This window comes from Erpetoichthys calabaricus, chromosome 1, assembly GCF_900747795.2.
Source record: "Erpetoichthys calabaricus chromosome 1, fErpCal1.3, whole genome shotgun sequence".
NCBI classification, from domain to species: domain Eukaryota; kingdom Metazoa; phylum Chordata; class Cladistia; order Polypteriformes; family Polypteridae; genus Erpetoichthys; species Erpetoichthys calabaricus.
Window position 1 is genome coordinate 253,761,094 of NC_041394.2, and position 14,762 is coordinate 253,775,855.

The 14,762-nt window shown below is 34.9% G+C and overlaps 1 protein-coding gene across 1 annotated transcript in view; it reads right to left on the bottom strand.

The window, feature by feature from the left end:
- rbm17 (RNA binding motif protein 17) overlaps positions 1 to 14,762 on the bottom strand; it is a 55,927-nt gene that overhangs the window by 27,497 nt on the left and 13,668 nt on the right. Inside the window, exons 4-9 of the mRNA XM_028814181.2 lie at positions 11,956 to 12,122; positions 11,732 to 11,832; positions 4,658 to 4,714; positions 2,954 to 3,098; positions 2,620 to 2,771; positions 1,397 to 1,450 (exon numbers count right to left, since the gene is read on the bottom strand). Of these exons, the coding sequence (XP_028670014.1) occupies positions 1,397 to 1,450; positions 2,620 to 2,771; positions 2,954 to 3,098; positions 4,658 to 4,714; positions 11,732 to 11,832; positions 11,956 to 12,122 (676 nt within the window). The remainder of the gene's footprint in view (positions 1 to 1,396; positions 1,451 to 2,619; positions 2,772 to 2,953; positions 3,099 to 4,657; positions 4,715 to 11,731; positions 11,833 to 11,955; positions 12,123 to 14,762) is intronic.

Consider the following 14,762-nt stretch of genomic DNA (forward strand, 5'->3'; position numbering starts at 1 on the left):
GGAATTTCTTATGCTAGCTGTACTTTCTGTTGCAGAAAGGTTTTTGAGTAGCAATTATTTTGGATTAGGCAGCAAATAATTAAGGTAGTAAGAAATGGGGGCCACCGACTCACAGATCACCTTCCTGAAGTTCTTCAACTGAGGTATCTACATCTGACCTAAGAGTTACATACCACAGCTTCTGAGTACCAGGAACAGGGAAGGGTAATGAGTCAATAGGAAATGTAGGCACACACTTTCTTCATTTTGTTTTCACATATTGTGTATTTATTTTTTAGCTAGAAGGCTATTTCACATTAAACAGCTACAGACACAGATTTTTCTGCTCTCTCCCATCCAGGAGTGTTTCCAATTGGTTTCCTGGTATCTCCCTGTTGACATTAAAATTCAACCAAGCTAGCTGACTTGACAACAAGCAGCCATTTCCTGGAAAAAAATACGCTAAAATGATGTGATAAATGTCATTATTCTCAATTATTTTATTGCCATAACACATCCAAAATGTGGATGACATGTTTAATGAAACCAAGAGCTTTGAAAGGGATATATTACTTAAGTTCAAAGCCTTTTGTTTCACTTTTTATCTGCTGCCTTGCTTTGTTGGACCAATGTAAGCCACTCAGTGAGATGCATTTAGCTACTCAATACAGCTTTATTTAACAAAACAACTGTCTGTGAAAAGATAAACTACACAATGACTGTGAAATAATATATTTTAACTTAAAAAATATTGAAATTAACTTCTAACATAACACACCTTTTATACATTTGTGTACTTTTTGTCTGGTCTGGTAATAAATACTAAAAATGAAACTGTAAATACTAATTCTCAAAATGTGTCCTAAACCATATTTTTGAAATCTCTTAATATCACGTAACAGCAAGAATGCCTCAAGTTGCATACAGTGTATGTCGGTACTTAAAATACTTATGAAACTTTCGAAAGCAGACATGCTATACTAAAAGTAATGCCAGTTGAAATGTATATCATAGTTTTACTTTATGAGACAAGGATAAAGCACAATCTGCAAAAATCAAAAATACTCTGAACTGTTATTAAACTTAGGTGAACTCTAGGAGTAATATAGTCAAAAGCAATGTATGCACAAAGAATAACTTGCCAGAAAGTGAAATAGCTTTTTAAATCCTCAACTTTCCATACATGCACAAAATTGCTGAAAACTCCAAGGATACATCTTCAAAGTTTAAATTTGCATTACTTTCAGTTCAGATTCACAATGTATTATATTAAATCTCCAATATGCTGCACAGGGTCAAATTAAAACTGGTGGGGGAAAAAAGTTTATCTAGTAAAACTTGTAACACATGCTGACTACTCATTCTACTGATATTAAACTAATAAAGTAAATGCACATAATAACTACTGAAAAAGTACCTGAAGCCCACAAAGGTAGTTCATTTCCTGGTATGGCAGTTTGACTTGCTGCTGCTGTTATAGAAAAGATATATATATATAAACAAAGTTTATTCCACTTTAATGAGCATTCTGCATATTTAATGCTAAATTGTTAAAAGCACCAAAATATGTATGCAAAATGTATTATCATCTAATTGTGGTTTATCATACAAACTCTTTTTCTGGTATTCATAAAAAAATGTCTATATTAGGAGACATCACCACTCTAAAGATGATAAATAATATTGAAACAGGGAAATACAGTAACTTTGAATATTCTACTGGTTAATTTGGTTAGAAGATATATGTTTATTAAAATATTTCCCATTAACAAAACACTGAACATTATTGATACTCGTTATTTCCATGAAGTGTGCTGTAATATTCCATTTATTTTTCATCAATTCCTTAGCTTCGGAAAATAAATCTAATGCTGAAGTAGGATCTTTCTAATTCTCCAATAATATTCTGAGTCTTCATGTCCAATAATGTACAGTAATAACCATGATGCAGAACCAAAGCATGCTGGAATCCACACCTATGCCATGTATACCAAAGTCAAGCCGAAGCATGGCAGGAAGAAGTCTTTTTTTGTCTTCTTTAGTTTAATTCCTGTTATTTTTTTTTTGAGCTTTGAAATATTTAAAAATGTGCAATTTTGTTCTAGGCAGCACAAAAATGTTGCTTATATAGGTAGAGTTACAACCAACATTATATTATTTTAAATGGTGTACTAAGCAATGATCCTCATCATTTCAGCTACTAGTTTAAAACTCATTATAAAATCAAAAAATAAATTGGGAAAGAGAAAAAAAACATTAAACAACTGCCGATATGAGAACAGAGATAAAACACTTATAAGAATGACATTGTTAACATTTATCTTTTAATCTGTCACTAGCATGCCTACAAGTAGCTTTCCAAAGACCACAGGAAAATTTATAATTTTGAATTACTGTCATGTCATTCATTAAGCTTTATTTTTAAATAAAAAAAAAATTGTATTTGCCCCAAGACTGATGCAATATTCTTGGAATTTCAAAAAGAAATAAAACAACTGAATACTCAAAATTTTATACTAATTCAGAAATATTAATGAGTGTAAACAGGTACTGTCTTTGATAGTATGTTTCATGCCATGAATATTTTTAACGCCTAAGGCAGTTTTTTCACTGCTTGAAATGCATCAGCATAACACTCACATTTGTCTGTAACATCTCCCACAATGATCTTCCCTCCTCTCTTGCTGGTTTTTTCAACAGAAAGGGCTGTACTCAAGCCTTGCTCATGTTTCCCAAGACCCTGACCCTCTCTGAAACCATATTTTTGCATAATTTTATGAGCCACTGTCCCACTGTAAAGAAAAAAAAAACATTCACAGATATGAATTCATGACAAATAAAAGTATTTTTAGTCATCAAAAAAACACAAGAAATGCATAAAACAATGTGAAACACTGATTAATGTTCTCTCTGACAAATAATTACACCCAACTCATTCTTACCAGTCCTAACAGAACTAAATATTTCTACATACCCCATGTTTGCAATAAAAGAGCTACTAGGAAGTGGTGGAGATCGGGCTCGTTCTGGTTCATCATACATTGGTGGTGGAATTGCTGCTTTAGAAGAGGGAATACGAGGCCTGGTTTCCTCTTCATACCCATACGATGCAGCTACAACTAAAAATTGAAAAAATTAAAACAAATTAACTACATGCACAATGTAGTAAGTGATTTTTAAGGTCAAAAATGTAATAGTTTAGTACTGGAATTACTTACAAATAATGTGAATAAAAATCCAGTGCATAAAGAAGCATTCTTTTAATTTCTGTTCATCCAGTTCAGGGAGTAAGCATGTATTTTGCTTCATTGAACACTACTGTAACTATTCCACTATTTACCTTCACCGGTTATACTACTGACACTTTTCAGAAACCAACCAAATGATTAACAAGTAACAACTATGATTATGATGAGATGATACTGAAAACATTTCCTTTGGGAAATATACAATTTTAGCAGAAGCAATACATATGATATGAGGTGGGGGAAAATGATGCTGTTAAATGTAGTCCTTAGAGAGGAGGAGGCGGACTTAATTTTGGTGGCAATAAACTGAGATTGACCTCTCTTTAGCAAACACTACTGAAGGTGCTTTTGCATTGTTCTGCCAGAGTTTAAATTTTTACACCTAAAACCTGTTATGTTTTGCTACTCTATTTAGGCAATATTTAAATGCCTAAAACCATTACTTAAATTTCTTTCATAAATTCTACTATTAATGTTAATTGTAGATAAAAGAAGCAAACTGATGCAGAGAGTTTCTAATATGGACATCCTGTATTATCAACACACAATGCTGATTCTATTTGTGATGTTTGATTTTGTTTCTATTTGTTATTAACTTTTATTTACATTTTATTATTATATTGTCATAATTACTAAGGTAACATTGTCAGGTATGCATTACTTTTTGATCTGTGATTTTTTTTTTTAAGTTTTGCTATGTTATTAATTTTTATTTAAAGTTGTTTTTTTGTAATTTTTCTTTATGTTGTACAAGTAGTTTCATCTTCTTCATGCCACAAGATGCAGTGCTACACCTGGCAATGCATAACAAGTAAAGCATCTGAACTTCTTCTGACTAATCAGAGGAATGCCTTCATGAGACAATAGTTCTTGCACAGCAAGATTTTGTCTAAGTAACCTGAAGAAAAACTTACATATAGACTGAAAGCTTTCTGAAATCTCTGCTGCTCATGAAAAATGTTTCTTTGGATTTTCAGCTTGTGGATATAAACAACCCACTGCTAAACTTAAGCTGGCTATTGTTGTAGTATACAACTTCCACACTCCTTTTGGACTTTAATTTTGAAGTGGATCAATCTATACTTTCTTTCCTAACAACATCTTCTGTCAACAAAAAACACCTCAAGCCCAAAAATATATATAGCATGATATGTCCCAACATTTTGGTGGGAAAGTTATAATATCATTTCTCTACTATATGGTTACTTAACAACGAAGGAACAAAACTGTTTCTCAAAAGAAAATTCAAGTGACCCAATCATACCAGCAATATGGACCACTTATTTGCAAAATTACTTTTACTATATTAAATTCTCTTTTGGCTGGACACTTTAGCCTCTTTAACAACCATTTATAGTATGTACAACATCAGTTATTCTTTTTCTTTTTGTTGCTAAAACCTATATAGAAATGTATTTTACAATACTTACGTTCTCTGTCTTTTTCAACCAAAGAACTCGGAGGTGCAATTGTGGCTCCTCCTGTATCTAAAAAAAATTAGGATGTTTCTGTTTAAATTAAGAGACATCACAATCATGAATGCAAACAAAAATAGTAAATTCATAATACAAACCACTGCAATCAGAGATACATATTATTCTTTCTCTTGCCAGTATGGAATCTATCAAAACCAAACTGACAAACAACAACAACAACATTTATTTATATAGCACATTTTCATACAAAGAGTAGCTCAAAGTGCTTTACATAATGGAGAGAAGAAAAATAAAAGACAAAATAAGAAATTAAAATAAGACAACATTAATTAACATAGAAAGGAGTAAGGTCCGATGGCCAGGGTGGACAGAAAAAACAAAAAAAAACTCCAGAAGGCTGGAGAAAAAAAATAAAATCTGTAGGGGTTCCAGGCCACGAGACCGCCCAGTCCCCTTTGGGCATTCTACCTAAGACAAAACTGAATGACAAAGTAAATGCAAAGGATGCATTTTTTGCTGAGGTTGATGCATATCGGTACTCATGCATCAAGGTATGGTATTGTCACTATGGAAAGTACAGTATTTGTAAAGTTAGTTACGAGAGATGACCAAAACAGCCATGTGTTGTTTCACATATACAGTAGTTATGCAAAAACTGACACTAAAATTCATTTCACATGCTGCACAGATAAATGCGAGCGGACACTGAAGGCGCATTTTAATGGCAGGCATAAATATAAATTATTTATGAATAAAGTCTACATATGAAACACACTTTAAAAAGAGTCTTTGAAAAAAGTAACAATCAACGCAGACCATACATAGCATGTTTTGAATATTGATGAAGCAGACCCTATTTAAAAAGTCCAAAAGCTGGATCAGTCTGCAGGCCTAGAATTTGACACATGCTCTAAAAGTAACACAGCTAAATTATGGCAAGAGACCTTAAGCAACCTTATTGTAAAAGTGAAGTAATTGCTTGAATTTTTATCAATTCATTACTACATTAAAAAATACCTTGTGCAATACGTTTTCTTTCCAAAATAATTTAGTAAATTCAAGTTTTAAAAGATTAATGAATGGTTATTATAACATGGCTCCAAAAGCACAATGCAACTGTGAAATTAATAAGGAAGTCTGTATACCTCTAGCCTTGCAACATTTCTATCATATGTATAATTTGTACCATGCTCCTCTATTCTATTATGGATGGTATTAGAAATGTATTGTGTAACAATTTCCCAAAACGTTCATATTAATTGGACACACTTCAACAAAAAGTATCTTAAATTAAACAGCACTTCTGCTTTAGCTATAAATTGTAAAACAAAATCTTACTGTGCATCTGCCACTTTCATAAACACATTTGCTCCAACAAGCAAAACTCACAACTGAAACAGTAACAACATAGCTTGCACAGGTTTTCTTGTTTTTAAATATAACACAATATCAACTATTTTAAATTAGGCTTTAAAATACTTGCTTAGAAATGAGGCAGATCATGTGGTCTGAAGGAATGAAGGTTTAAAAATATCACAGAAATTCTACTGTTTTATAAAGAATATTATACACAGAGTCCCCTCCACAATTATTTATACGTTTCTCACATTGAAAAAAACTGATAAAAATCCAACCTTGATGAGGAATTATTTTTTTTCTCAGAATAAATTTACTTAAATTAAAGGATGGATTACTCTAATTTTTTCAGTGTGAGTTTAAGGTGTTTCACAAAAAGGTGATTTTTTTTCAACCCTTTTTACTCATCTTTGCAAGAGGTGACAATAATTGTAGTGCCCTATGATTTCTGCGATGCAGAGAACATGGATGGAATCAAAACATAAAAATGGAAATGTGCGGAATTTAGAGACTGAAGAGGTGACTGTTACAAAACTTTTCAATAAATTAAACCAATCTGTAGTTCTATCATTCAGATACTATTTTCTAGTTTGTTGTTTTTCAATCGAACGCAATTCTTTGTAGAAATTCAGTCATGCCTCTATGTGTTTGCATGTTTCCTGTATGTTTTCTCATTAATGGCACGCAAATTAGCTAGCTAGACAGAAGACAGAAATGTCGAAGCGAGCTGTATCAGATACCCTAACTACGTAAAAAAATAAGAAAAACGAGCTTAAATGCAAAAGTGTGGGCACACCAATATCCTGGTGACTTTTACGAATCTGAACAACAACTTTTCTGCAAATTTTGCCAGCATACCATATACTGGACATGAAAAGATACTTTGGCGAGTCAGACATACTGCTCGAAAAAATAAGGAAGATGTGTCCTTTCTTTATTAAGCATTGTAAACAAGGAGGTGCGCTGCCAGAAAATGAAAGCAGTCTTCGTCAAACTCATTTGCCCCGTGTCTTTAAACAACATATTGACGCCGTTCTTCGAAAGATTCATGGCAATAAATTTTATGTTGTAGTTAATGAAACCACTGATAGCCAAGAGCATATAGTTCTCAAAATATTGATAGGCGATTAAACATTTGGCTGTATGGTAATTCTTTTATGTAGGCAATTCTAACTGTACATGAAATTATATTTAACCGGTATTAACAGTCTTTCCCATAGAAAAATGTTATTAGTGAACAGCACTGGTTGTTAACGGGTTCCCTTTTCAAAATTAACAATGATGTTTTTGGATTTAATAAATGTTTTGCCTTATGGTGACGAGGCACACAAAGTCCACATCTGACTCTTCCGTTATAAACTCAGCACCGACAGGCCTGGGCAGAAGAGTGGGCTTCTCACATGCAACGAGCCCTTAAAAGCGGGTCTCTTTTTCTTTTTTTCTGTTTAATTCCTCAATTTAGTGTCTTGTGGATTAATTAATTACAAAGCAAAAGCAAACTATTTTCAAGATATGCAGTAGATGAAGTTACAGATGTAATGATGCGCGTTTTCAATCTGTAAACATTTAAGGTTTAAGAACCATTAGAAATAATTTGCATAATTACAGGTACTGGCGACCAGTACTTTTTGGCAGATGTTATCTTTATGGAGAGCTGCAACTTTTCCACCTTTTCGCAGGCAGCACAGTCCCTTCACAACAACCAGCTGAATCTTAATGACATTTTAGCAGCATACAGCATCATGGAGAATCTGGGTTCCTACATGATGAATGGAACTGCAAAATACGGTCCAGTTCTGCTAGTGTTCTATTTATTAAAAAGTATGTAAAGTGCCATTTCATTAATTTTTGTTTTGTTGTAGCAGTTGCTACTTTCAGAAGAAAAACATAAAAACCCAAAAATCTGAATCAAGGAAAAATAAAACAGTGAAAACTGAAAATCAAAAAAAGATAACACGGAATTTGTGAAAAAAATAAAATGGATTCCATAGGGCCCTATAATTGTGGAGGGGACTTATATTTAATACTTAATGAAGACATGAGACATATTTCTTGCACTTATTTTAAAGTTTAAATAAAAAAATTGTACTAGTGATTTACTGTATTAAAGCAAAGCAATCAAGTACTTCATTCTTTTAAAAAAAACAACATGAGCAGATCAGCAAAGTGCAAATGATACATCAGTTTCATTTCTCTAACCTTCTCATTTAAAACTAAGCTTTAAAAAAAATCATGGAAACCTCTCACTTTGCAAAGCTTAATATCATTTTGTGAGCTTATGTTCCTTCCAATTTTTCCACACCTTTCTTCTATTTCTTTTTTTTTTTTTTGTTCAGCACTGAGTTGAAAAGAAACTTTTATTTGCATGATATAAATAGTGTAAGGATTTATAGTATACAAGAAAATCCAACAGCGCTTAGTGGAATTACAAGGCTTCAATAATCAGATAACATGTAGCCCCAAAGAGAAATAAAAAGTGGCAAATACAAGCAGCAAAAGCATGAAAATTTTTGGAGGCTATCAGCTAAATGATAAACTTGCCAAATATGAACACAAAAACTGAAGCTATTTTGATGGATTGTACTTAAAAGATGGGAGAGAAAATGCAAATATGTACTTAAGAAGAATTTGTATATGACCATTTAATTAACCATAAACATAAATTACAAGAAAAAAAAATATCTTCTCACAAGGTTACATCTAAAGAATTTAAGCATAGTAGCTGCATAGTTCATTATGACCAGTCTTTTGATGAAGGGTGACTACTTTAGTTTTTTACTGAACTCAGGCCAATTTCTCATTTACATGGCTCCAGCAGACCCCCGTGACCCTGTATTCGGATTCAGCGGGTTGGAAAATGGATGGATGGATGGATGGATGGATGATTCTTTATTCTCAGATGGATTTAAAATTCACATGCAGTATGTGCTTTAATTTTTACAAACATTTACCGTAGATACTCACGTATAAGTCGAAAAATTTATGCCTTAAAATTCATTCAAAAAAACAGGGTCGACTTATCCGCGGGGCAACACAATTGTCCATAGAATTTGGGTAATGACATTGTACACTCAACGCTTAACGGTGTTAAGTCACCGGTCATCTGCCGTTTCCCATGGTCTTTGAAATAATTATAAGCCAGCAATACTATTGCTAATTGGCTAGTTTTTTTTCTAATTTCATTAAATAATTCTTTAAACTGTGAAATACTTGAATCTGAGCATTAGCTTTTGCAGGTTTTGGATAACAAACATACCATTAGCTGCCACGTGCAACCTGATTTGGAATCAAAAGAACCAAGGTAACGCACGCTATCAATGCGATGCAAGCGCAGCCCGCGATTCAAGAAATTTCTCTGCCTACCTGTTTGTCTCGTCTGACAGTAGCTGAAAAGCAGCATCAGGAGAGAGCAGCCTGAAGTAGTCCAGCAGCGGGTGATCTGTCGTGTCCAACAGCAAGCCATGCTGTCTTGTGAAGTCCAGTAGCCAGTTCGGCTCCCATGGATCAATGTCTGGGTATTCCTCCCATGCAAACCTTGCCGTAGCTGCATCGGCTGCGCGAATGCGTTCAGCTGGCAGCCGATCAGCTGGCGCGGCACCGGCTGGTGTCCGATCAGCTGATGCCGGCTTCTCACTCTCTTGCTCGATTCCTGATCACTGTCAATAAAATCCGATTCTGAAAAATCAGAGTCCAACTCAGCGATAATGTGCAAAACATCGTCTACTGAGTGTTTTCTTTTCTGCACTCGCTTCGCTCCCTTGTGACATATCGACGCCATCTTGCCTTTGTTTACATTTCGCAACTCACGCACACGCAAGGATTAGTTGCCAAGTCAATGAGTCTAGCATTTCTCCAAGCACAGAGGGAATGCCTGTGACGTGACAGTGAGTTTTGTCGCCATTAACAGCTGATTGTCGCCCTCTATCTCTGATAGCTGTCAAGTTTTACCCTCGACTTATACGCGGGTCATAACAAATTTCGGAATTTTCGGCTTAAAAATACACTCGACTTATCTGCGAGATCGACTAATACGCGAGTATCTACGGTAGTTACTATGAGCTTTGTTTAAGTCTAGTTTCTAAAATAATCATGAATTCCACAAAATGCGTACAAAAAGAACAACTATTAGTCAAACATGAGCTTCTTAATGTCAGAATGTTAGCTTTTTGCAAACCATTTTGGGAAAATTAATAATTACTAAACAAGTAAATTTTTTTTAAAAATACCCATATTATTAAGTTATGCTAAATGGAGTATCCTGTATTAATAAGTAGTATAGCTGCATAAAAAACAAAGAAAATAAAGCCTCAAGAAAATGAAGGAAAGGAAGTAGGGTGAGGCTCATCCATCATTAGCCCACTTAAATCAGCACTGTTAAACTGGTCAGGAATAAAATATTTTAAACATCCTTTATGGTTTTGGAAAAAATGTCTCATCACCTACTTAACTGGCTACACACCCATCAATGCCCCATATTCATTAGTGTGTACTTTGATGACAAAAGATCTAGCAGCTGAAAAGAGTGTTCTATATGCAAGACCATTTTACTTCATCAGTCTTCACTGCACACTTCCAGAAGCATCAGAAAGATATCCATCCATCATCCAACCCGCTATATCCTAACTACAGGATCACGGGGGTCTGCTGGAGTCAATCCCAGCCAACACAGGGCGCAAGGCAGGAAACAAACCCCGGGCAGGGCGCCAGCCCACTGCAAGGCACACACACACAAACCAAGCACACACTATGGAGAATTTAGTATCGCCAATGCACCTAACCTGCATGTCTTTGGACTGTGGGAGGAAACCCACGCAGACATGGGGAGAACTTATAGGGCCCAGGTCTCCTAACTGCGAGGCAGCAGCGCTACCCACTGCGCCACCCCTCAGAAAGATATACTAAATAAAATGCACTTGCATTTAAAACACTTAAGTGAGTGTTCTAAATAGAAGAGCATTTTAATTTAGTATGTCTTTCAGATGTTTCTGCCAAGAGTGCAATGAAGGCTAATGCAATAAATTTGTATAAGAGATTAGACCAAATTACACCTGAATTTTTACTTACTGTATTTTTGCAATCCATTTGGCAGTATTATAAGCTGGATGCAAATAGCAGAAGGGTGGTTCACTACACTTTTTATTGTCAAGCTAAATTTCAATAACAAAGTACATTAAAAAGGGTCACATACTCCAAATATACATCACTTAAAGCAGTAGGACAATCAATGAACGTTATACATCTTAAGACAGTAAAGCTCATGTTGAACTTTCATGTTGGGAAAAAATATAATGCACTACGTGTTAATTTTAAATTCATGAACTTAATGCAGTATCTTTATATAAAAGTTCTAGTGGAGTATTTAATTATAGGCTAGAATTAAAACCTAGTCTGTCTACACTTTTATAGGTTTACAGGATCATTACAGTCAAATATACAGAGTACAGCGAAATTTTACTTGCATGTGCTAATCAACATTCAACCTGATAATAGTAATCTTAACATGAAATCTGAAAAATCTCAGAACATTGCTTACACCAACATTATCTATCAACACATTGTAGAAAATGTTTCTCCGTTGACACTTTGAAAGCAATCCAGCCATTCAAAAATATTTCTAACTCGCTGCAGCCAATGCAGGCATATCACCCTTCTCATACATGCAGAAAACAAACCATAACTGTGGCATGAAATTATATAAAAGAAATGTTTTACTTCGCTTCCGTCTTTCTCTCTCATAGTCCTCCTCTTCATCAGATTCAGGATCAGGCCTTCTAGAGAAACCACTATTTGCTTCATGTCTTTCCTTTCGTCTCCTAATGAAAGCAAATAAGTTATTGTAGCAACAGTATGAAAAATGCACTTTATAGTTTACTTATTATAAACAAGAGCACTTTTTAAAATGAAGACATAGAAAATTTTATTTAAAAAAAACATACTTCTCTCTCTCTTCAATCTCCTTTTGTCTCTCAAGCTCACGCTGTCTCTGCCTTTCCTCCCTGTGCCGTTTGACCACTTTCTCATAGTCATTAGGATACATTGGGTCATATTCATCAGCTAAAGGAATTAAAACGTCTCCTGAAGAGAACCCACTTGGCAATGAGTCCTAAAAAAAATTAAAACAGAAAGAAAAAAACAATTTCATAACCGTTTCCCTTAATGAAAATATCATCAAAAACACATCAGTTGTAAGTTGTAATTAGCTACAAACATACATTAACATAGCAAATTAAAAATAAAATTCTACTATACAGAAACTCATGATATGACTTTCTATACATAAAGCTATGATTTTAGTAGTAAAATATCACAAGCCACTGAGTGAAAATCTGCAAAATTATTACTTCTGTACAGGAAAATCTACTGTAGCGGCTTTACATAATATTCAACAATTTTACAACGACTGTAGCAAGTTCCATTCAGATTAAGTTATTTACTTTCGAGTCATCATATCCATAGAATGGCATCTTGACATACTGATAGACACTAACATAAAGAAAGACATTACACTGTAAGTGTTCAAATTTCACTCAGAGATGTCTAGAACATGCAAGTACATATGTGAAAATAAAGTTGAAACATTGATGTCTTTGCACTGCCTTTCCTATATGTTTACTTAAGTTGTGAGCAATTCTGAGGGCTTTCAAAGTAATCTATTATACATATTATCTAGGATAATGTAATTGACATTTATATTATTATATATCTACTTTGGAATTTCACTTTCACCTTATGAAACAAATCTCTTCATTAAAAGAGAGTAAGATATAAACCATGAATAAAATAAAATGAAAAAAAATTGCCTGAAATAGCACAATGCTCAAACATGAAATGTTGCATTATGGATCTCTTGGTAATGCTTCTTGCTTACTAGGGTCCAACAAGGGTGAACTTACAAGATGTTCTTTGAACAAAATGGACATTTGCAACAAAAACTAAAATGCAAGTGAACAACAAACATATAGCAAATATTTAGTGGATTGTTGACATGTGCCATCTTTGCAGTACACACCGAGCACATACAATGATGCATCTTTCTTCCTGGCCAGAAAAAAATAAAGATCTGCCGTACCAGCAGCATGAGTTCAACAAGAAAAAAAAAACACATGAAAGTTGGCCATATGTATAGATGTCAACTGTTCTAAGGGTGTATTTATAGATACTAGGGTAACAAGAGGCGCTCAACTGTTAATTAATCACTAAATGGATTCCTCCATTTCGGACTCTGAATGGAACCTTAGTCGGGGAGGTGGCTATAAGGAGCTGTGGCTAAAAGGTCATCAATACCTTTCATAATACCAATGCTTGGTTTCTTTGTGAATACTAGTGGTATAGGAAGGCTAGCACATTGACAAAAAAGTAATTTTTCAATAAAATGTAAGCTGTCTAGATTTGACACTGTTTGAGTGTCCTGGCACACTTGGGACAGTACCTCATGACTGGCAGACTAGGGTCGTGATCCACACTTTTAAACAGCGTGAAAACAATGTTTTCTGTTACTGAGGGATAACACTCGTCAGCTTCATTTGGAAAGCCAATGCAGGAGAACTAAACCAGAGACCTGATCCAACCGATGAACCATAGACAAGGAAGCCCAATGTCGATTAAATCCTGTATGTGGAACATTGCCCCACCAGGTACAGTATAAATAGAATACAATAAGTACAATAAAGTATAAAACCAGTTTAAATAATAGAAACAGTAACATGCAGACAGTTGTATATGTACAAGTGCAGCAGAGCCCTTATAGTCCAGAGGCAGTAACAGTCCAAGTCTATAGTACAAACATGATAGACCTGAAGTGGTTTCAGAGTTCTAAGGTGTACATATATGATTTTTAAGGTGAGGTGAAAAGGGTGAAGGTGGCCTTGCAATCAGATTTTGAGTTCAACAGGGTGACAGCTACAGGGTAGATGGTATAGGGTAACTATTCCTGAGCCTGCGGGTGCTGGCATGTCTTCTTCTTCCCTACTCACACTAAACAGCATATTGGGCAACAAGCGCTCTCCATCAAGTGCGATCTACAACTGCAGAGTCCGCAGGAGAACTGCCTCGATCCTCAGGGACCCCACCCACCCCCAACATGAACTGTTCACACTTCTACCCTCAGGCAGGAGGTATAAAAGTATGAAATGCAGGACTTCCAGGCTAAAGAACTCTTTCTTTCCCAAGGCCATTAGACTCCTAAATAACTGACTGGAGTTTATAACCGTGGTTCACCTCAGTCTATCTACCTCACATAACTGTAACTGTATTTAACTTGTCCATCACATACCTACCTGCACATTACACTTTATATTTCTATTCTGTTTTTATACTTTATGCTGCCTCTGCTACTTATTATCTATCTGGTACTTATTATTTATGCTTATCTTTATACGTTGGTTTTGTATTTGGTGTGGACAGCAAAGAAAGAATTTCATTGTACAGGGAAACATGTTTCCTTACTGTGCACATGACAATAAACTTTGAACTTTCAAGGGAGAAGTTTTCAACCTCGTCCCATGAGACGTTGAGGGCTTTGAGGCTGTTGATGAAGGTGCAACGCCAGGTCAATCGCGGTCATCGTTTTCCTCGTCAGCCTCCAGGTGGAACTCATCAAAATTCCTTCTTGGGAATACAATTTTCTTCCATGTGGATCATGTATCCAGCAAGATTTAGGTGGCAGTGTGCGATGATCGTACTACGGTTTGGCATCTTGCTTCTTCATAGGACCTCGTCATTGGTAATGTGATCAAAGTATTGA